This window comes from Podarcis cretensis (assembly GCF_951804945.1).
Source record: "Podarcis cretensis genome assembly, chromosome: 6".
In the NCBI taxonomy this organism is placed as follows: domain Eukaryota; kingdom Metazoa; phylum Chordata; class Lepidosauria; order Squamata; family Lacertidae; genus Podarcis; species Podarcis cretensis.
Genome location: NC_137175.1, coordinates 15280345 through 15303642, shown reverse-complemented (window position 1 = coordinate 15303642; position 23298 = coordinate 15280345). Strand labels below are relative to the sequence as shown.

Sequence of the window (23298 nt, the reverse complement as noted above, 5' to 3'; positions counted from 1 at the left end):
TCAAATAAAATTATGCCCCAGAAATCGAGATTGGGGGCTCAAGAAGAAATGGTCCTCCTGGGCCCATCCGTGCTCAAAGCAACTGGTTGCCTCGTTTTCTTTCTTTAGCCAACATGGTGCCCTGCAGACGATATTTGAAGGCTGCCTAAAATCATACTTCCAGGGCATTTGTGCCTCTGCTGCTGGTTGCAGATCTCAGATGCCACCGTCCCCAGGACCAGCCCAAGATACGCTGCTGCAATGCAAGGCGGTCTCCCCCACCTTCCATGTACAAAAGGCAAGCCAACCTGCAGGCGAAGATTTCTTCAACAATGGCAACAAGGCAGCTGAGAAGACCAGGGTAAACTCAGTGGGTGCCGGGCAGGCCACACACAGCCCTGTGCCTCAGCATCTGCCTCTCTTGACTAATGGGAGGGCCGGCCCTGCTGCTCCACTTCCCAGTCAGCTATGGTGCTAGACTCCTAAGACCCTGGTAGTCTATCTGGATGCCATGCTCATTTTCAAGGCCGCTAGTTAAACACCCCACACTTGATTTTTGATCCAACTGAAGAGATAAGGATGTGAGGCTCCTAAATGCAATACAGCAGCAGGCCATGCCAACAGGAGCTGAAGGGACTTGGAGTCCAGCAACACCTAGAGGGACACAGCTCCCTGCCGAAACAGTTGTTTGAAGGGGCACATCACACATTACACAGAGGCAAACATATGTTCGGGAGGGAGTTGCAGCTGGTCATGTCTCCCTGACAAGCATGTTTGAATGGTGCATTCATACTTCACAGCTCCTTCACACTTTAGATTTATATAAAGGTAAAGGGATCCCTGACCATTAGGTCCAGTTGTGACCGACCCTGGGGTTGCGGCGCTCATCTTGCTTTATTGGCCGAGGAAGCTGGCGTACAGCTTCCAGGTCATGTGGCCAGCATGACTAAGTCGCTTCTGGCAAACCAGAGCAGCACACGGAAACGCCATTTACCTTCCTGCTGGAGCGGTACCTATTTATCTACTTGCGCTTTGACGGGCTTTCGAACTGCTAGGTTGGCAGGAGCAGGGACCGAGCGACAGGAGCTCACCCCGTCGTGGGGATTCGAACCGCCAACCTTCTGATCAGCAAGTCCTAGACTCTGTGGTTTAACCCGTAGTGCCACCCGCGTCCCATTAGGACATCCACCTAAATAAAACAATGTGAGCTGCAAAGCCATGTGCTCTTGGTTTTACCCACTAGGGGGAGCTTTGCTGCCCCTTATAGGACTGCACCCAACATAAGCAGGCATTGCCTTTATTTAACGGAGAGAAACTGAAACCAGGTTGCAACTCCTTCATTACTTTCAGATTTTGCACTTTGGCGTGACACATGACAAATAAGCTCCTTCAGTTTCATCTTCTGTGGCTAGATTGCATATGCTGAAAAACCGTGTGTATGTCAGGGGGAAACTTCCCCACACATTGGGTGCAGGATAGACTAGTATTTTTGTTCCCTGATGTGCTTGGTTTGATCTTGCAGAGTAATTATCAGTGAGCTCTCGAAAATGGTAATCCCTGTTTGCTGTTTGGAATGCAGCAAGCCACAGTATCCCCCCAGTCTACCGCCTCCATTTGCAGCAAGGTCAGGTAAAAGGTAAAGGACCCCTGGATGGTTAAGTCCAGTCAAAGGCGACAATGGGGTTGCGGCACTCATCTCGCTTTCAGGCCAAGGGAGTCGGCATTTGTCCACAGACAGCTTTCCGGGACACCATGAGAGAAACCAGAGCGCATGGAAATGTCGTTTACCTTCCCGCCACAGTGGTACTTATTTATCTATTTGCACTGGTGTGCTTTCGAACTGCTAGGTTGGCAGAAGCTGGGACAGAGCAACGGGAGCTCAGCCCGTCATGGGGATTCAAACCAATGACCTTCCAATTGGCAAGCCCAAGAGGCTCAGTGGTTTAGACCACAGCACCACCTCCGACCCATTGCACAGGCTAGACTAGGTGGTTTCACCTAGTCTAGCCTGCTGTAAAGTAACAAAATATTGCCCTAGCCAGGAATGCACAGCTTTGCAGGCACATTTCAGCACCAGGTTTGCCCAGAGCAGAAGTGGGGAGCCTCTTGAGATGACACATCCATTGCTCTGAATATTCATATTGGTTTTTAATTGTATTTTTATGGCTTCTTTTGTTTCTTATATCCGCCATATAGTCTCCTATTGCAGTTTGAATTCCGTAGACTTGAAATTGCTACCACAGGTCAAAAAATCATTAAGCAGATGGCCAAAACCCTCAGCAATTTTCAACTGGTCTGGGGCAGAAAACATTTGGGAACCGCTGACCTTATGTGCTGCTGCTGCTGCTACCTGTATATTTATCGTTTAAAAAGAATTATACTGCGGAGTATGATTTTCAGCTGTTATCTTAAACAATGCATTGTTGCTTTGGGTTTTGTTACCTATCTAACTTGGGGGGCTTTCCTATAGAACAGTGGGATAAAAATACTACTACTACTACTATTATTATTATCATCATCATCATCATCATCATCATCATCATCATCAATTATTATATAACAGGAGTGGGGTAGGGGGAAGTGCCGCAACTTCCCTAGTGTACAGTATAGTACAGTTTTGCCTCTAATCTACTAAGCTGGGGAACAGACAGCAAAGCATCATGGGAGAACTGGGGAGGGCCACAGGCCTGATCTTAGGCCACAGACAAGCCCATGGATCCTAAAACTTTCTAGGATTATCACAGGTCCCCGCTGCACATGACACCATTGCCAGATAGATTGGCCACACTGGTGGACATTAGAAAAGCTTGCAAGACTATCAGCCCACATATATTTATATATGGACCACTCCAAGTGAGATTGTGAGGGATGTAAAAACCAGGTCAAAGTCCTCCCACCATGGCTGTTCCGAAAGCACCCAGGGTCAGCTGGTGAGCACAGCAAACAACATGAACCAGGCAGAGAAGCAGGAAAGCGTTCAGGGAGGCAGACACGGGCTACTTACTGATGATAGGTTCTCCTCTCTCCTCCGTCCTTGACTGTGCCGATTGATGAAGGACCGTGCAGAGAGTTTGTAGTGATTCAGCAGACACGTGATGACGACCACCATGACCATCATCACCACCACGATTATGATTATCTGTACAAACTCCAACTCCGCTACAGGAAAAAGGAGACAAGAAGGAGGGGGGGGGGGAAATGCTTATTTTGAGATCCTGGGAGGAAAAGGCACCAAATCAAGAAAAAGGTACTAAGTGATGCTGTGTCACAAAGCAAGAGGAGAAGTTCAGGTGCCACCAACACTTGCGGCAGGGCCGTAGCTCCGTGGCAGAGCAAATGCTTTTGCACACACAAGGTCTCAGGTTCGATCTCTGCCATCTCTAGGCACGGCTGGGGAACACCCCTGTGCAAAACTCTGATGACCCACTGCCAGTTACTGCAAGATGGAAATGAGCTAAGTGGACCAGTGTCTGGACTTGGCACAAGGAAGCATCCTATGGTTCTAATGGTGGATTTGGCATTTGTCAACGCCTAGGCATCTGCTTAAAGGAAAAGAGATGCAATGCAAAAGGGATACAAACACCAGCCAAGAAGTCCCATGAGTGAGCAGAACAGTCCAAAAGTAAAAGATGGAGCATCCATCTCTCCCAACCCCAAAACAGGTGTGCGAATCTTTGCCCATTTGCTCATTCATTTAAAACATGGGCTAAAACTCAAGTGGAGCTTAAAAATAAGAGCAGGTTGCAAATAAGACCGGGGTGGGTGGTGGTAGTTCATACTAACCATGTTACAACCTGGCTCCAAGAAGGTCCAGTCACTTCAGTTTTGGTACAGTTATTCCGTAGCCAGGCAAAAGAAAACTGAACACTTAAAACTAAATATGCCACAAACAAAAAATGCCCAAAACACATCAGATGCACACGCCGTGCCATCTCTAAAGGCAGCAGATTTATAAGCCAGTTTCTCTAAAACATGCCATAACCACTGTGACTAAGCAATGAGCATCTAGTAAGATGCACACTGTGTTCTGTGGCCCCTAACTATTCTTCATAAGCTGCAACAATCTAGGCTGCCGAAAGCAGTGTCGGCATAGTACATGGCTTGTTAGTGCCCTACAGAGACTTGCCCTGGGCTCAATGGGGCAGTAGCAATCATTCAGCCAAACTGGTCTTGCATAGGCTCCTGCCTGCCAACGTGTAATTAATTTCTGTCAAAAGAAATGCATGGATTCGCATCATAAGCGAGGACTCTAAAGAGCTCTGCTGGAGAGTGTTATTTGTATGGAAGGTATGTGGAGGTCTCACACTGCGTCATGGGTACTTCAGTGCAAGAGAAAGCACCACCGAGCTGCTGCCTAGATTGCAATGACAGGCGGGTGTCACTCTGTCTTCTGAAACAACCAGGAAACAAGGCAGGTGAGGAAGCAGGTCAGGTGTCCTCTGGCAACCATCCTTTGTCTCACCTGAACCAGTTGAGAGCACTTACTAGTTCATTTCCAAGCACCGCCAGGGCATCAGGTAAAGAGTTTTAAAAATTAATTGGTTGTCTGCAAGACTGTTGTCAAAAGGTGGGGATTTTTGGAGACAACGCTGAGAAGACAGACCTACTCAGGAAGGAGAGTCCAGTGAGGACATCTAATATGAGAACTCTCCAAAACCTGGAGTTGGCAGTGATCATTGGCAAGTTAAAGGAAATTGCATATTGCCAGAAACTTGATTATAGGTGCTTTTGCAAGACAAGTTGGAATGCAATCAGCAAAGGGCGCCATATTTGCTGCCAGAAGGAAAAGCCCACCTTTAATCTTTGCTCTGCTATCCGCTATTACTGTAACACACCAGAACAAAAATAGTCCTTAAAAAAAGAAAAGGAAAACAGGTGTGCTTTGAACTGCTTCAACCTTGCTGCCTTACCAAAAAGCCAGTCTGCAGTAAGGTTTTTAAAATACCTCTCAGGGAAACATTGGGCAACCGCAATAAAGTTCCGAGAAACATACCTTGCACCCCTTCTGATCCCCCCCTCCAACTCCCCCCACCCCGCATGGCATTTCTCAGACATAAACTTCCCATTGACGCTGAGCAAACCCATTGACTGACGCACAGCTGATAGAAACACACAGAGACACACAAAGCGTGCAGGCTTTTCTTAACCTACGCTGATTCCAAACCATTCCCAGTGGCATCCGCATACCAGACTTCCAGACGTAATTTAATTCAGTGCTCAGTTCAGCCAGCTGGCAGTGGCAGCTTGAATGGCTTGAGTTGGCACAAAAGTGTATTGCACACAAAAAGGGGGGGTAGCTGGGGGTTGAGAAGAGGAAGAAATGCAATCCAAGCCACCAAATAAACAAGAGCAAGCAACAACAGGCTACTAGTTAAAACTTCATTTGAGAAAGAGAGAGAGAGATAGAGAAGGCAGCTTTCGTCAGGAATAGCTCCACGAGCTTGAGGATACAGTTCCCCACACTTTGCTTGGAGGGTGGCGTGGTTTTGGAAGGGATAGAATTTGATCCCAGAGACACAACACAGTTATTTGATAGAGACTATTATTCCCAAACAGCTTAGCCCAGGGAGGGATGTACGGTCCCAGGCAGACAGCGCAGTGCCACTCCTGCATAGCTCGCTTTTCTGTCTGCCGGCCAAGAGATTAAGGGGGGGGGGAGCCGCAAGAGAAAAATGCTCACCTGTGCTTTGGGCAGAAAGGAGGAGCCAGCCTTTCCCTCATGGGCTACATTTGCCAGACTTAGGAACTTTCTTGGAAAGAAATGGAGCCAAAAAATCATCAGAGCCAGGGCTCAGAAAACAGATACTTAGGGAGACCCCTTATTACATTAAACAGGTAAATTTCCCTTGCATGCCCACTGCAAATTACCCCTCCCACCCCAAACTTCTATTTGGACAGAAGTTGCAGGTGGGGGATGAATATTATTATTATTATTATTATTATTATTATTATTATTATTATTATTAATTCCGTGAGTGAAATTCAGATCTCCCCGTCTGACTTGTCTCTCCCACCAACAAACAGAACGGACGGCTTCTCCTGTCCCTGGACTTTGGGTGAGCTTCCCCCCTCTGTTATAAAGGGCTACTGACTGATACTTCACCCCTCTGCCTTGGCCATCCCTGTGAACATCACAACTTATCCCAGAGACTCAAGGCAGCTTGAAGGTGATGGCCAGATGAACCTAGGGCATGTAAGAGAATGCATTCATCCATCTATCCATCCATCTATCTATCTATCTATCTATCTATCTATCTTCCATCTACTGTACCTACCTACCTACCTACCTACCTACTGATGTATAATAGCCTACCCTTCATCAAGTTCCAGGGTGGGTTAAAGCAATCCAAAAATCAGTATTAAAAACAGTTAAAACAAACTGCAGTCACAGGAACAGAGTAATGGATAAATTTCGTCCCACTTGGTGTATTTTTATCCAGGGGAACATCAAGTGCCTTCTACCTACACTTATGCGAGCTCAGGTGTAAGAGAATAATAGCGCTGAACTTTACCATTTTATTGCCTGGGAAACTAGGAGGGTGGGGTAGCAGTGCTTAAATCAGGATGCTGGAGGAAGAAATGGTCCTTTTTCTGGGATCTGGCTATAAAATGAAGAAAGGGGTTTGTGGAATGAATTCCTGGGCTCCCTGGGTGGTTTTTAAAAGAGGATCTGACAAATTTACTGGGCATAAGGCTATATCCATGGCTACTAAGCTTGATGGCTATGCTCTACCTCCACTCCATCTCATTATTAGGTGAGATTGTTCTGGCACACATAAGCTAGAGTTGCCATACGTCAGGAATTTCCTGGGATTTCAATGGCGGAATTAGCTTCCGGGGGATTTTTTGGAAAATTGGCAAAATGTCCGGGGGGTTTGCCAACTGAACAAGGAAGTGTGTGTTAGAATATCACTCTTTGCTCTCCTTTGGGGCGGGGGGTAATTCCCCCCAAAAGCTCAAAACTATTATGCTGATTCCCGCGCCCCCCCCCCCCCAAAAGCAGAATAACTTTTGTTTCCGGATTTTTACTTCTTGAAATATGGCAACCCTACATAAGCACGCCCAGAGAGCACACTTCCTCTTCAAGTCGCTGAGTCACTGCAGCCAGTTGCCATGCAATGGGGATTTAGAGAGCCAGGTGTTTAGAAGATTTGAAACCTGGAGGCTGGGTGTGCCTTAAGCAGGTAAGGAGAAATCAGCATCGGGTGGCGAGGAGCACTTTTCGAGAAGGCATCGAACACCACTGCAGACTGTTTTTAATCCGAAACTATGTTCACAGACAAGCAGCCATGGAAACCATTTTTCAAAAAGAAGGGGGGAAAGATGGGGTGTGTGTGTTATTCTCTCCAAAATCTGCTCTGAGTTCCAACGGTGTTTTTAGCCAAGAAAGGAGCAAGCCCTTGGATCAGGTAGTTGGGAGGGAGACTAGATCACTCTTAAGGGTCCCTTGGAACCCTAAAGTTCTATGATTCTATAATTTCTTTTATGCAATTGGTTGCTATGTGCTGAATTTAGTGGGGTGGGTTGTAGGGAAGGGATAAGATGATTGGTGAGAGTTCCTTCTGGCTTCCACACGTGGTTCAGCGCCAGCATAAGCAAACAAAATGTGAGGCAAACCACCCAATCTTGCCAGTTACCTTGGAGCAGAGTCTGCAGAGTCGCAGCTGCTCTGCCAACCACTAGATATTCCCTGATGTATTACATTTCCTGCATTTCTTCCCAAGGGTGCCCCAAAGAACTTCTATAACCACGAACCAGACCCTTGTAAAAACTTTTATTTGCTTGCTTAACTTTGAATTAATTAGTTCGGGTTCAACAATATTCCCTGATCTGGCCTTGTCAGCTGAATGCAGTGTGTGTGTGTGTGTGTGTGTGTGTGTGTGTGTGGAGAGAGAGAGAGAGAGAGAGAGAGAGAGAGAGAGAAGTGGAAGGGGAGGATATGATATTATTTTATGATATGAAATTATTTATTTACAACCTGCTTTCCCTATCATAGCATACACCTCAAATCAGCTTACAAATTAGAACAATAAAACAGCAACTGTATAAAAACCATGATCTCCCATAACCAGTTTCAGCAATAAAACAACTTTTTAAAAAATACCCAACGCAATTGGCCAAATAAAAAGAAATGAAAGAATAAAGCCTCGAGCTGCAGCGATGTGCTCAGTTTGTGGGGTTTAGGCTGCACAGCTGTGTGGTGTAGTGGTAAGAGCACTGATGGGCAACCTGCACCCCTCAACCTAATTTCTTGAACCTCCAGCAGCCTCTGGGGACTGGTGGACAAATCTACCACTGGCTTTGGCCCTACAACTATTAACATATGGCCCTCCACAGAGAAATGTGGCCCTTCGTTAAAGTGTCAAGCTAAGTAGGACTGCGGAGACCCAGTTTCAAACCAGCCTTAAAGCCCACTGGGTGATCTGGGGCCAGTTGCTGTCTTACTACTACTGCTACTACTACTACTACTACTACTAATAATAATAATAATAATAATAGTACCCCGCCCATCTGTCTGGGTTGCCCCAGCCACTCTGGGCGACTTCCAGCATATAGAAAAACATAATAAAACATTAAAACATTGTAAACTTCCCTCTACAGGTGTCTTCTAAAGGCTAAATAGTTCCTTATCTCCTTGACATCTGCTGGGAGGGCGTTCCACAGGGCAGGCGCCGCTACCGAGAAGGCCCTCTGCCTGGTTACCTGTAACTTTGCTTCTCGCAGTGAGGGGAACCTCTGGAAGGTGCTTGGAGCTAGATTCCTACCTCTCAGGGTTGTGATTCCCCCGCAACACCATGTTTTTTTTTTTTTTGGGGGGGGAGAATCATGCACACTGCCTTAAGCTCCTAGGAGGAAAAGCAGGATGTAGATGTGATAAACAAGCAAGCCTGGCTACCAGAAACAAGGAACGGGGGTGGCTTATATGAGACTTACAAAAAAGGGGGCAGATTTGAGCAAAATGTGCATTTGTCGATTTCTATGTATATGCAGGACACGGATGGCGCTGTGGGTTAAACCACAGAGCCTAGGACTTGCCAATCAGAAGGTCGGCGGTTCGAATCCCCGCGACGGGGTGAGCTCCCGTTGCTCGGTCCCTGCTCCTGCCAACCTAGCAGTTCAAAAGCACGTCAAAGTGCAAGTAGATAAATAGGTACTGCTCTGGTGGGAAGGTAAACGGCGTTTCCCACCCATCTCATTGTGGTTGGTAGTGATACCTTCCTACCTGCCCAGTGGTTGGGCAACAACAAGTATTGAATGGGGCTGGGCATCTTCAGGTTTTGGCCTGGTATGGGGGCCTGAGCACGTCTCAGACACACCTTGAACTGCATTTGGGAATCATTAGGAAGCTAGCATAGCCGCTGAGTAAAAAAAAGGGGTGTGTGTGTATGTGTGTGTTACTTCTGCCACCCCACTTCTGCCAGCAGCCAGCCCCCTAAATTTGACGCCAGTCTTCAAGGGCAGCCCCACGTAGAAAGCACTGCAGCAATCAACCCTGGGGATTACTCAACCAAGGTTTTTGATGACAGTGTCCTTGTTCTCTGCAAGGGAAGGTTGCTAGTCAATATGTCAAACGCAACCGACAAAGCTCGTCCTTCGCCAAAACCCTTGAACTCAGAAAACCTACAACAAACCCGAGAGGCACTTTACTTAAAGAAGAAAATCAGTAAGAAAAATGGCCAGCAACTGGGTACCGTGCCATGCTCCCCGTTCCTCAGCACCCATCCTTTCCAAATTTTCCGGGGTGGCTTGCCCTTTCCCACATACCCCCCCCCCCACTAATCAAAAAAAGATAAATAAGGACAACCTTAACGCACCACACATGTCAACTCAGCCTTATTTACCGTTTTCCACAATGCCTTCAACATATATGAGAGCAATCGCTGCCAGCGAGAGTTTCATTGGAACCAAAAAATTTTAGTGGGGGCTGGAGGATAGAAATTTACCCAGCAACAGTATCCAAACTCTCCTCTCTGGCTCCCTGCTGCTTCCCACTCTTGCTGGCTTTTGGTGCTTGAAGCAGAAAGGGAGAGGAAAAAGCGCCAATCTCCATTCAGCGAGCGCAGAGCATGCATATATATGTGTATATATATATATATGTGTGTGTGTGTGTGTGTGTGTGTATTTTGTGTGTGTGTGTATACACACACACACACACAATACACACACACACACACACATATATATGGCGTGCATATTGTCCCAACCATCTCAATCCTCACCACAGGGAATTGTCTAGAGAGCCTGTAAATAAACAGAGGCCTTTAAATCCCCACCCCCAAAAAAGAGGGGTTGAGGAGAGGAGCAGGGGGGCTTTTCTTTGTATTGTAATGAGATACATGTCCAGAAAAAATGTGGCTCTGAGGAGGTTGGGGCAGCGGGGGTGAGGGGAGAAGGGTAGCAACAAAGGCCCGTCAGACGCAAGGCCCTCCACCTCATTTGAATGTTGGGGGGGGGCGAGAAAGGGGGCATTCAAGGGCTCCCTTTGTAAAGAAAGCCTTCCCCGCACAACCAGGAGGTGGGGGGTGGGGAAGCAGGAGGCGCTGGGCCCTTTTTGTTTGGCTGCAGCCATAAGGGGTTAAAGGTAAGAGCAGCCCAGCTTGGGGGGGGGGGCCGCAATCCTCTTGTCCTTGTGTTAACTGCTTTCACCCTGGGTACGGTTGGCTGAATCCTAGACAGCTTTAAGCACTCTGGCAGACAGACAAGGGAGCCTCAAGGGTGGAGTTCAAGCAGGCAGCTTTTGACAGTCACATCACGAGCCCCAGAAGAGGCCGCTCTGCGGTGGGAGAGTCGCAGGGGGCCCGGGAGAAGTTCACAGAGGAGCCCATGGAATTGCTCGCCTCCCCCCCCGCACCCACCCCAAACCCTGTCCTGCACAACCCCTGCCCCGCAATCTTCTTCTCTGCACCAGCCCTGTTTTAGGAGCGCTCGTCTTCCAGAGCAGAAAAGGGTTCCCACCGATGCAATTTTGCGCAGCGCATGTGTGGATGTGGGGCCAGCGTGTGTGTATGTGAGTGAGGGGGGGAGTCTGTGTTTTAAGATTTACCGCAGGGCAGAAAATGCCCCTCCAAAAGCAAGGCCAGGCATTCTTTCTGCCCCGCTCCCACAAAAGCGCCTGTTTTGTTAATTCGTTTGATGACATTTGCAACGCCGTAGATGTGATTTGTACATTACCTTGAGTGTCTCTCTCTGTTTTTAATGTCAAAAAGAAAGTCAAGGGAAACAAAAGAGGGGAGAGGAGAACTAAGCTAATTTCAGATGCATATTCCCAGGTATTTCATCATGTGCCCCCCCACAAAACATTTGTCAGCGTTAGGAACAGTAAGAGCAATATGTGCCTTATGAAAGAGAATAAGCAATGTCAATATAAGTTGATTATTGGAACCCAGCAGCTGGCAAGTCCCACAGCTTGGATGTACATTTCCCTAGAATCTGGAAATGAGATGGGAATACACAAATATTGGTTTGTCTCTCTATATATTTTTTCTGCCAGGACCCCCCAAAAGTCTTCTGAATCCCTTCTTAAGGTCCCATTTCCATCTGATTCCCAGACAGGGACTTTTCAGTGATGGTGCCCCATTCTCAGAAAGGGTCACCTGGCACCAACTTATTGTTTGGGCACTAGGTGAAGATGGTTTGGGGGTTTTGTTTTGTTTTTTTTAGTCAAGAAATTTTAGGTATTTTGATATTGTCCAATCTGACTAGTATGTGGTGTGTGTGTGTGTGTGTGTGTGTTTGAAAGAGTGTTTTTAACATTGTTAAAATGCCCTGCTGTTCTTTTGTTTTACCGAGGTGGTTATTGTTTTCGAATTGTTGGTTTTAATATTTAGCTGCCCTAGAAACTCCTTTAGAGTTAAAAGATCAGAGTAGAAATGTTGGCAAATGAATTAATAAAATCACATAGTCAGATAATTTAATTGCTGTGATTTTATACAGGAGCACGTAATGGAAAAGTCATTAAATCAAACGGCAAAACAAACATACTACCATCTAATCAATCAGTTTATTAAAAGGTCATTAAATCATCTTAATGGTACAGAAAGATGTCGCTCGCCCAGCCCTATCATACAAGGAGGCACCTTGAAGATCCAGGTGGCTTGGGAGCACTGATAAGCATCACACCCATAACCTTGGGTGATCAAGTTTCTATCCCTGAGTTATCACTGGGTATCTGTCCCCTTCACTTCTTCTTCCTTCCATTTGACTGGGGTTATGCAATTATCATGCAACCAGGGAGAAGGGGTTCATTTTCTATAACCAATCAACATCTTATGCATCAATAGCTTTTAACTCACACACACAGGTGAGCTTCATCAGAAGCTGAGAACTCGCAGGAGGAGGCCAGGCCCCTTCCCGCCCCCCAAAGTGATCCTTTGGCTCCACCTCTATAATTTAGAATCAGTGCAAATACAGAGCAGGAATATTGATGCCTTTGCTATACAAGAGGCCCTTCTCACTTGGATAGAGTGGTACATGAAAGCTTAAGGAGCTCATGGATATATTTTCTTGCAATCCACGTTCACAAAGTATTGTTTTTGAGAAGGAGGAGTTGAATTCACTGGGTCAATTCAGTCCGCTAGTCAGACCTGTTTGGGGAGAGGAACCCCTCAAAATCTAATCTCTGATCAATATATTACTACTATAGTAGTGCTAGTAACCCAATAACAGTGCGTCCCCCAAAAAATCATTTGAGGAACAGAAACAAACTACACAGATTTACCATTCTGCTCATGCCTATTTATGTATTTTTCATATATATGCATTTTGTATTTGGCTTCCTAATCATTGTCACTTTTCAATTAGAGGAGACCTCATTCCATTTTCCCCCCTTTGTAATTCTCCCCAGGGAAGAGTGATGGATGCACCAAGCTTTACGCGACGGACAAATGTGGCTTCGAAATGCAAAGTAAGGTCACACTAATTTAATTTAGCATAATTTTTTTTACTCCTGCATACATTTCAGAGGCAGGTTCAGACACTGTGTTGGAGTGACACAACCTGCTTCTTTGTATTTTCTGTCTAGACAAACACAGACGCTTTGGGAATCCGGGCAGCGTGAACAGGGAGCAATGCATAGATTGCTTTTACAGATAAATATCCCCACTAAACACACACACACACACACACACTCCCATAAGCGCTATCAGTTTCAAGGACTGAGTGAAAACTTAGTGACAGGTCACTGAGGGTTGTCAGCAAGCCTACAAATTGTCTCAGGAGTTTTGTTTTTGGTTTTTTTGCAATAGCCAGTTTTCTCAATTATGGCTTCAAACCATATTCTAGTGGGACTTGATGTGGCCTTTTGCAGAAAATGTGGTTCTTGCCTAACAGCAGAGCATACTGAGCACAACTCCAGTGGTGTGTTGGGTAGAATGATGAAAGAGCCAGTGCACAAATGAAACACCGCAGGTGTGCATCACCCAAGTTTACAAAACTTATTAATGGAAAAAATAATAATAACTAGCACTAGCCCTATTCAGTTGTTCTGCACTCTCAAACCCATGCAGTGATGGTTGAACAAAGGGGGGAAATGGAGACCAACTCATTGGACCGTCTCCATCCTAGGAGCCCCTTCTGCAGTCCCACAGCCCCCCATTTGCTGGTGGCTGTGGAAGGAAGTCTGCTGAACTCAAGTAGGGTCTCTGCATGATTAAAGAACCCTGAACCTCCAGGCTTTAAAATAATGCAGGGAGTCTCCTCGAGTAGAAACAGGCTTTGCACTACAGAAGGTCAGTTGGAATGGCAATGGGGATGTGTGGAAGAGGGCAGGGCCTGACAGCTCTATCTTTCTGTGTGTCTCTGCGTTTGTGTGCAATGCAAACTGAATGGGACTGAAATGGATTTGCTCTCCAAAAGTCCCCTTTGTGGATTCTGGCAGCAAATGTTACCTGGATATATTCTTAGATTTATGGCAGGGATGGGAAACCTCAGGCCCTGCTGACATCTCCAGACGTCTCTGCCTGATCCTTGAGACTCTTCCCAGGCTGCACCCCTTGCTTGGCACCCTCCTTGAGCGCCTGTCCTTGAACTCCAGAGATACTTCTTTGCTTGCCTGGATAGACATGTGCAAAGGGGACTAGGCTCACCCTATAAAGGTTAAAACATTCCCTTTTGTTGCTCTGCTCGTTCTTGCCTCTGGCCTGCCCACTATGTGGCCCCCTGAAAGGCAGCCCATAAGAGAATGTGGCCCTTAGTTTATGGGTACCAGTTAGGTATTGCCACTTAGCGTTAGCACTTGGCACACAAAATATCCCAGAATCGAAACAAACTTTTGTTTTGAGGGCACCCGATAAGATTCTGAGAGCTGACATGCAGAAGGAGCCAACATTTGACGGTATTTAACATCTCAACAGTATTGACAGTATCGAACAGTGGATATGCCGCAGCAGACAGAATTTTTCATCGTATATTTGTAACGTCACAACCGCTGTTTAACTGTACAATATCTCATAAGAGGACTTGCAAAAAGCACATAGTTACTCTAACTCAGTTTGACAAACCAGGGAACGTTCACCGAATCGGCACAATAGCACGGAAAATGCCCCCCCCCCCGCCGATGTTATCAAGTTCTAAATTTGGTGAATTTTGGCAAAGATTAGGAAACGAAACCTATATTTCACATTTTGAGGATTTGATTTTTATTATTTAAAAAAATGTCTTAGAATATAATCTCAGTTTTTTTTTTTAAATTCTAGAATCTTTGGAAACTTTGGTATTCTTGCACATAAGAAGTTTTGTGGACCATTTCATGGCCCTTTGGAAGAGAAGCAAGAGTAGCAACATTTCAAATTCTGGAGATAATTACCATGTTTCAATAATCGAGCTACATACTGGAAGGGAATGTTTCAATGCTAGCTCCCTTAATTACTTCGAAAATAAATAAATAACCAGGGGATTTCTGGAGACCCAGAGAAACCCAAACTTCCTAGAAGCCTGTGCACTCTTCCATGAACCATCTTTTTTTTAAAAAGCAAAAAAAAAGCTCTGCCCTACTAAATCTCCCTCCTCCCTCTTCTCTCAGACACACACCCTTACTGGCTAACAACCAAATATGTGCAAGACACATCCATGTCTGGACTCCTGGCTGCCCACAAAGATATGAGGGAGGGGGGAGTGTCTCAAATTTATGAAAATCTAATCTTGTTAGTCAATGCAATCTGTGTGACAAGGCAGAGCGAAACTCATTGTCATTCTCACCAGCAACCCCCATGCGGCTGACTTGCACCGGGCATGCAATTTCATTTATCTCTGCTCCAAGCGCAAGCCTAGCCAAGGTTTCCTCCTGATTTGAATGAAGACCTGCTTCTTTAGAATCGCAAGCCAAATTGAAGCAGACATTTAAAGGAATAACTTTGCAAGGGGGAGCCAGGCGCTTTCAAATGCTGTAGCCATCGAGTGTTCGTAGACATAAAGAATGGACAAAATATGTTCCTCTCGCTCTCAAATATTACTTCTCGCCCTTCATCTAAGGAACTTGGGAAGGGGAGTTCCACAGCCCTACTCAAGAGATGCCAGGAATTGAATCTGGGACCGTCTACAGCAGCTGCTTTAAGTCTGAGCTGCAGTTCTTTCCACAGCAACATGGGAATATGGATCAGAACCCAGCCCAGGTCTCCCTGATCCAAGAACTTCAGCCATTTTCAGGAAGAATTAGTACTATGTGTGTCTGTGGTTAAGGGAGGATTTCAGCAGCAGTCCCACCACTAATCTATACACATCCATTATAATATTTCAGATATACAGGGCACCCTACAGCCATCCTAATGGACACAGCTAGCTCAGGAGCAGATCCTGCCACTCCTTTCATTCCCTGCAAATGAACAAACTGAAAAAGCCTCCACACCAGGCAAGGCTCTCAGTTATAGCACATCAACCGAGAAGGGAGCATGCACATATAAGTTTTTTGCTATTTTATTGTACCTGCAAGAGTACACAATAATGGGATCGGGCTTGCATGCCCAGTGGTACCTTTGGTTACAGACACTTCAGGTTACAGGCGCTTCAGGTTACAGACTCCGCTAACCCAGAAATAGTACCTTGGGTTAAGAACTTTGCTTCAGGATGAGAACAGAAATCGCGCGGCAGCAGCGGGAGGCCCCATTAGCTAAAGTGGTACTTCAGGTTAAGAACAGTTTCAGGTTAAGAACGGACCTCCGGAACGAATTAAGTTCTTAACCAGAGGTGCCACCATACAGTTTTACCTCCCAGTCCTTGTGGTAAAGTCAGTGACAAGCTGCGTTTCTGAAGAAACAAGCAAACAAATTGATAATCTCATGTTGGCGTTCTTTTGAGAACTCTTGGGTTTGTGCTACCCATATCAGGAACTTGTGAATTAGTTTGTCAGTCCTAATACTTCACTCCATGTGACTGCAATTGGACTTAGTTCTTCAGATGCCTTCTCCAAAATAAGTTGTTCAGGAGTGAGCATCCGTTCAACATCTCCCACAGCGAAAAGTGATGCAACAAATTCATTAGGCTTCTTCACTTCCACCCTCTATTCCTTCAAACATCTTTCTTGTCTCATGGCCCAATGGCCTCTGTCCCCAGTTTGACATACATAAAGGCATTTTAATTGATTGCTTTTATTGATTGATTAAATCCTCTTCCAAAAATTGCTTGCCTTATTGTCAATTCACAGTTGTTTTGCCAGAGTTTCTTTCTGTTCTCATTTATGCAAGATGCCCACCTTTTAAAGCAAGGCTTCTTGCCTTCTGTAGCTTCACTGACTCTGCCCATTAACCATGCTGGCATCCTCTGAAGACATGTCTGCACCTTCCTTATATTTTCAGTGGGTTTTTGCAGCCAACCGCACAGGCCCCTGAAGCAAACTGTTTGCACTGTGTGGCTCATTGCTCCGCTCTCTCCAGGAGTCTTCCTGCCTAACATAAACCGAGCAAGGCCTATTTTCATCTGGGGAAAGGGTTTGAAAAACCAGGAAACGAGTCACTTTTTACAAGGAACGAGGTTTGCCTAATAAATATGGAAATTTGTAGCAACTTCCCAGTGTTCCCAAGGCCAAATTTTAGCAAGGTGGGGGCAAAAATGGGCATAGGAAATGGAAACTGGGTAGCGGTGTTATGGAACTGCAACTATTTCTCCAATTATTATATCACCAGCTGACCAGATCTAACTGGCTTGGGAAAGAGCAGGGAGAAAAAGCAATCAGGGTCCAGGACGCCAATGAAGTTAGTAGGAAGGAGCAGCAAAAACAGAGGATCAGGCCATATAGAGATGATAAGGACAGAGTTGGGTTTTCAGGGCTTGGCACAGGAGCTTCCAACATTTTTAGGCCTGTAGGCACATTTGGATTTTTGAGTGAGTGGCATGAGCTCCAACCCTGTGGTCTTCTTTTCTCCCTTGTGTGAATAAGCCCTCTCCCCTGGAGAGACAAGGAAAGAGAAATTGCATGCAAAGTTCGTTCTTCACACCTTTCCAAGGGGTGTGGACATAATAATTAATATGAGCCTTGAAAAACACAACAGAGGTGAAAGAGGAAGTGAGAAAGAATATCACTCTTCCAACTTCCTCCTTCAGGTCTATGTACTTTTCACAGGGCTCTAAATATTATTTAGCATAACTCCAGACCACTGAGATATGTTTTCAACTGGGCTTTCGCCTTTCACACACTGCCAGGCATTTCCACACAACCATTCAAAAGGCATTTCACCATCTAACAATGCCATGATACTGTTCTGCATGAGGTATGCAGTTTCCCTAACTGGCAACACTGGCTGAGATCCATGCATACATGTGTGTGTTTGTGAAGAACAGGGGGAAAAAACCCTGGTCTCTCTGGGAACACAGATGCAAACGGCAATTTGCACAGACTTGTAGAGCATCCCAGGAGACAAAACAGAAAACCAGGAAGAAACCTGCAGTGTCCTGTTTCCCCCTCCCAATGGTGCACCCTCAGAGGATGTTTCTTTCCAAAAGGTACGGTATCTGCAGAATGTAATCCTAAATCAGCATCAGTATGGTCCCTCCCCCCTTTGCTGACTGCATTGCTGGAAGCTATGGGGGGGGGGTTAAGCTTGAACGCTAAGAGCTTCTCAGCTAAGCACAAACACCTGTGTTGAATTCCAAAGATTATGCTGGATAGTTAGCAGAGAGGGGAGAAAAGCAGAGGGATAAAAGGATTAAAGGAAGATTCACAAAATATACATGAGTTGCTGGGTGGGAGAGATACAAACTACATGGCAGCAAAAAGCTCGGTCAGGAACATTTGTGAGTCAAGCTTGGTGCTTTCCAGATATTTTGGAGACCACTGATCTAGAGGGCACCAGATTTGGAGAAAACTGCTCTAGGCAAACTTATTTATTGTTGCATTTATATCCCACCTTTCCTCCCAGGATCTCAAGGTGAGTTGCATAGTTCTCATCCCCATGCCATCCTCACAACAAAGCTAGGTTAGGCTGAGAGTGAGCGATTGGCCCATGGTCACCCAGTGATTTTCATGACCGAGTGGGAATTTGAACCCTGGTCTCCCAGTTCCTAGCCCGGGAACTCTGACCCACTACACCACACTGGCTCTCTTGGGAAAGCGCCCTTCGGTTGTCCATTGCTTAGTAAACTGCAGCTTCCACCAGCCCTAACCGAGAGCACTAGGTTGGTGAAGGGCGAGAGCGGGTGCCAATTTCACAACTGGAATAAGCCATGTAAATTAGTCACATTGGCATCTACCTACCACTCTGAGCGTTGGAACTCTGTGGGGACAACATTAGGAAGTTGCTCAGTGAATGGTTACTCAGCATAGAATTTTGCAACTGGATAGATACATAGATAGATAGATAGATAGATAGATAGATAGATAGATAGATAGATGATATAGATAGATAGATGATAGATAGATGATGATAGATAGATAGATAGATAGATAGATAGATAGATAGATAGATAGATAGATAGATAGATAGATGATAGATAGATGATAGATAGATATAGATAAATAACAGGGACGACCTTGGTCTTTCCGATTTCAGCAGTGCCCTGTGTGAAGCCAAAATTCAGCCCCCCTGCCTTCTGTTAGGTTCAATTCACTAGGTCATAGCTGCATTGCCCTGTGATGTCCCCTAGGCTCAGCACCCAGTGTGGTAGCAGAACTGGTGGCGCTGCTCTGATAACAACAAAACCTTGAACTCTCGGAGACATTGGTTTTCAAACTTTTCACGCCCGGGGAACCTTTACTACACCAATTCTAACTCTTCTATATCCGCTTCTATATCCGCTCAATGCTCGCCGCAGAACTCTAGCACTGCAAACTCCAGAGGCTCCTGGGCTGAGTAGTTCAGTGGGTTTTGTTGGGTGGGGTTGTTGCTGTTGGCTTTTGTTTTTGTTTTGTATCTTAATTTTAGACCTTGTTTTGACTTACGTGGAAATTGTTTGGTCTGTTTGTGCCTTTTTAAAATGTTTTATTTGTTGTTTATTGCTACTTTCGTTATGTTGTAGCTATGTGGTCTTTTTCCGTGTTGCAAGCTGCCTTGAGCTTGGTCTGAACTGTGGAAAGGTGGGATACAAATAAAATTATGTATGTATGTATGTTTCTAAGGTGCAGGGTTTTTCTGGGGGGCAGGCTGGGGCCTCTGTTATTCCACTTATACAGAGAACATTGCTTAGAACACAGCTAACAGTCACTTGCAACTTCACATTTCAGGGGTTATATTGGTGATTGCAGGCTAGCTGTCTTTCAGGAACATCGGTCCACTACTGCCAGTTTTGCCATCAAGAAATCCCTGATAGGCTTCTGCAGAATTTCAGGGTGTCCTCAAACATGGTTCAATTTTTTTTTTATCAGAGCAATGAAACATTGTGCTGTTTCCAAAGATCTCACAGCCTCCACCCACCATAAGAGAGGGCTTAGGCTGAAGAAGTTTCTGTGTTGTAACAACCTCTCAAGCAAGCCGGACGGAAAACATTATTGGTCAACCATTTGCTGTTGCATTAGTCATGGGCAGCAAAGCCTAAAACTAAAAGCCAGGACTTGCTGTGGCCTTGTTTTAGATGCATGGTTCTAATCCTAGTGATGATAGGGAAGAAAGTGTCCTTGACTGTGTCGTGTGTGTGTGAAGTTCTGAGATGGTACAAGGGGCCATTACCACCAAGAACGCTGGTGCAGGTGGGCAGGCAAGGTTTGTTTGGGTTGTAGTTTAAGGCTGTTGTTGTCATTTTTCATATTTTCAATGCTCTTCCCCCCCCCCCATGCTTCCTGCAAGTAGAAAACTAGCAAAGCAGGAAGTAAACTAGAACCTTTTCCCGTAACTTTGCTATCTTTCTGTTTTCAGTGAGACACACACAAACACATCCCCAGCTGCAATCTGTTTTTTCCAGGTCTTGGAATTAAAGAATTCAGAAATCCACAGTGAGTGCCCTCATAGTTCAAATTGCCTTACAGTGGTACCTCAGGTTACATACGCTTCAGGTTACAGACTCCGCTAACCCAGAAATAGTGTTTCAGGTTAAGAACTTTGCTTCAGGATAAGAACAGAAAACAGGCTCCGGCAGCGCGGTGGCAGCAGGAGGCCCCATTAGCTAAAGTGGTGCTTCAGGTTAAGAACAGTTTCAGGTTAAGAACGGACCTCTGGAACGGATTAAGTACTTAACCTGAGGTACCACTGTATTTTCTTTTTTAGAATGTTGCTTAGCACCACCCGCACCCCCCAAAAATCAACACCTCTGATATCCTTAGAGCTGCATTTGTAGCATGACTCACAAAAGAGGACGTGAACACTGGCGAGAACTGTCCCCAATTCTATTTCAATCTCAGTTTTCCATTTGTGTGGCACCGGATCTCGCTCCCTTCTCTGCTGCAACCCCAGGTGTTTCTCTCCTCCCCCCCTCCTTTTTCCTCTTTTTTCTTTGGTGGTGGTGGAACATCAAACAAGCTCTTAAGAGCTTCTGCTAGCAGTGCTGATCATGCGATCCCATCACATGTGCAAAAAGGCAAAAGATGAAGTTTAAAAATGTAATGAGCAGCTTTCTTTATTACATAAACCGAAAGAGGCAGCAGAAATGTAAAGGCCCTTAAAGAAGCAGTACAGTGGAACCTCGGGTTGCAAACATGATTCGTGCAGGAGGCACGTCTGCAACCCACAGCATTCGCAACACGCAGCGCAGCGTCTGCGCACGCACGGATCGCGATTCGGTGCTTCTGTGCATGTGCCGAAACCCGGAAGTAACCTGTTCCAGTACTTCCGGGTTCAGCACAGTGTGCAACCTGAAATCACGTAACCTGAAGCGCCTGTAAACCGAGGTACCACTGTACTGGGAATTAGGAGAAGCAACGTGCCTCAAAATATACCCTATTTTTTGCTCTATAAGACTCACTTTTTCCCTCCTAAAAAATAAGGGGAAATGTGTGTGCATCTTATGGAGCGAATGCAGGCTGCACAGCTATCCCAGAAGCCAGAACAGCAAGAGGGATTGCTGCTTTCACTGCGCAGCGATCCCTCTTGCTGTTCTGGTTTCTGAGATTCAGAATATTTTTTTTCTTGTTTTCCTCCTCCAAAAACTAGGTGTGACTTGTGGTCTGGTGCGTCTTATAGAGCGAAAAATAGGAAAATGCGGTATTTAAAAGTTGGCTCTGTGCAATTAGGAACCCATAATTGTTTGGCCTCTTCTCCTGTTCTGTGCTATGCACCTTCTCTTCCTTTTCTAAGGTCCTGCTTCATTTTCGCTACCTGACCCATAGTTGACTTGAGGTCAAGTCCCTTAGGTCACAACTCTTGGAATTCCTTATTTAATGGTAGCACAGCTACATTAATAGGGTGACTTCAAAGTATAGGGTGCTTTGAGGATTATGATGTTCACAGATGGTTCTGCGCTTCTGAAATGTTAAACAGCAGTAGGAAACAGAAAGACACACACACACTGCAGGTAATTGTAACTCCTAAAAGCATTTGAAGATTGAATGAAACGAAGTCTATGGAGGCCAGTCTCTTCTGTAATGGGTTTCTTCCATGGAAGAATATCTGTGGCAGAGTCAACCGTCGCAACATCAGAATTCAAATCTATGTGGCTTTTTGTAGGAATGAACGACAGACAGGGATCCCGTCTCCTAACCTCTGGATCTTGCAGTCAACATCTACTGTATGTCAACGTTAGCCTGCCACATATTTCACCTTTATCCTCAGCTTCAATGCTAAGTAGCACAAAGCAGTATCAAAATGGGTCAGATCCAAGGACACCCTTTTGCAAGCAGGCAAGAAGTCTTGTATTGACGCAAGAGCTGTTTTCACGTCTCTCACTACAATGTTGCCCAAGAAAGGTAAAGTTAAATCCACTGATGCTACTCTGCTCTGTCAAGAGCTTGCACAAGTGCCCACACAGCTTGTGGTGCAACCAGACAATGAGAACTAGCTATTATAGACACCTTGTATGTGCAGGTGTTTGTGGAACAGCATTGGTGGCGATTTTCCTTCTGCTCGCAGTTCTTTCAGTCCAACCCAAAATATTTTAAGGTGTCTAGAGGAGTAACCTGCTTTGGGGAATATCACACACACACACACACACACACACACACACACACACTGCCAGAGCTTTTTAGCACTCTTAGAAACTCAGGTATATAATCAAATAATCAAATGGCACCTTAAACGTAGCAGCCACAACGGAATGTCTAGGTGCTATCCTCCCTGCAAGTGGAATTAATTAAATTATTATTATTATTATTATTATTATTATTATTATTATTATTATTTATATACCACTTTATATTTTAAAGAACAAAACTCAAAGTGATTTCCAACACATTAAAACATCAAATAAAACAATCCAGAATAAAACAAATTGAAGCTTCAAGGAAAATATTTACAAATCCTTTCCCGAGTGACATTTTGCTTTCCTGCAAAATGGTTGTGCAAAGTGCCTGGCGCCGGGCTAATTTCTAGTGCTGCTTTTCATGCACCCAGCCATCAAGGTCAGCAGCAGTGGTGCAGGTCAGGAGGTCATCTTACAAATTTAACAAAATAAAAATAGATACCCTTGAGGAAAGTCCAAAAATGCAGACAACTCTGTTGATCCATCATAAGCACAACTCATTCATCCACCAAGGAGCAGCAGTGCATAGCATAACAATCAATTTTATTTGGATCAAATGACTGCAAAAAGCTTCAGTGTTCTGTTTGCAAGGTCTGTGGCTCACCACCTTTCGCATTTCCATAATGTTTACACACTGACACACACGTACATACATCTGGTTGGACCCTCCACAACAGTGATAAATTTTACTATGACAAAAGGTCAGGCTATGGTATTCGGTTTTGCAAATACTTCCATTATAAAAACAGGAGTGCTTCGGTTAGGGGCTGGGTGGGGAAGAATGTTCAG

General features: G+C 45.3%; 1 protein-coding gene and 1 long non-coding RNA gene across 7 annotated transcripts in view; one reads left to right on the top strand and one right to left on the bottom strand.

Moving 5' to 3' along the window:
- PMEPA1 (prostate transmembrane protein, androgen induced 1) overlaps positions 1-23298 on the bottom strand; it is an 87489-nt gene that overhangs the window by 12710 nt on the left and 51481 nt on the right. For 3 of the 6 annotated variants that reach the window (XM_079979926.1, XM_079979924.1, XM_079979923.1), the window contains exon 2: positions 2984-3138. In XM_079979926.1, the coding sequence (XP_079836052.1) occupies positions 2984-3097 (114 nt within the window). In that variant the 5' untranslated portion in view covers positions 3098-3138. The other 3 variants (XM_079979928.1, XM_079979925.1, XM_079979927.1) reach the window with 3 other exon arrangements.
- On the top strand, positions 9957-14889 carry LOC307218088. The gene is made up of 3 exons (XR_013839755.1): positions 9957-10060; positions 12824-12883; positions 14673-14889. It is a non-coding gene; the product is annotated as an uncharacterized lncRNA (long non-coding RNA).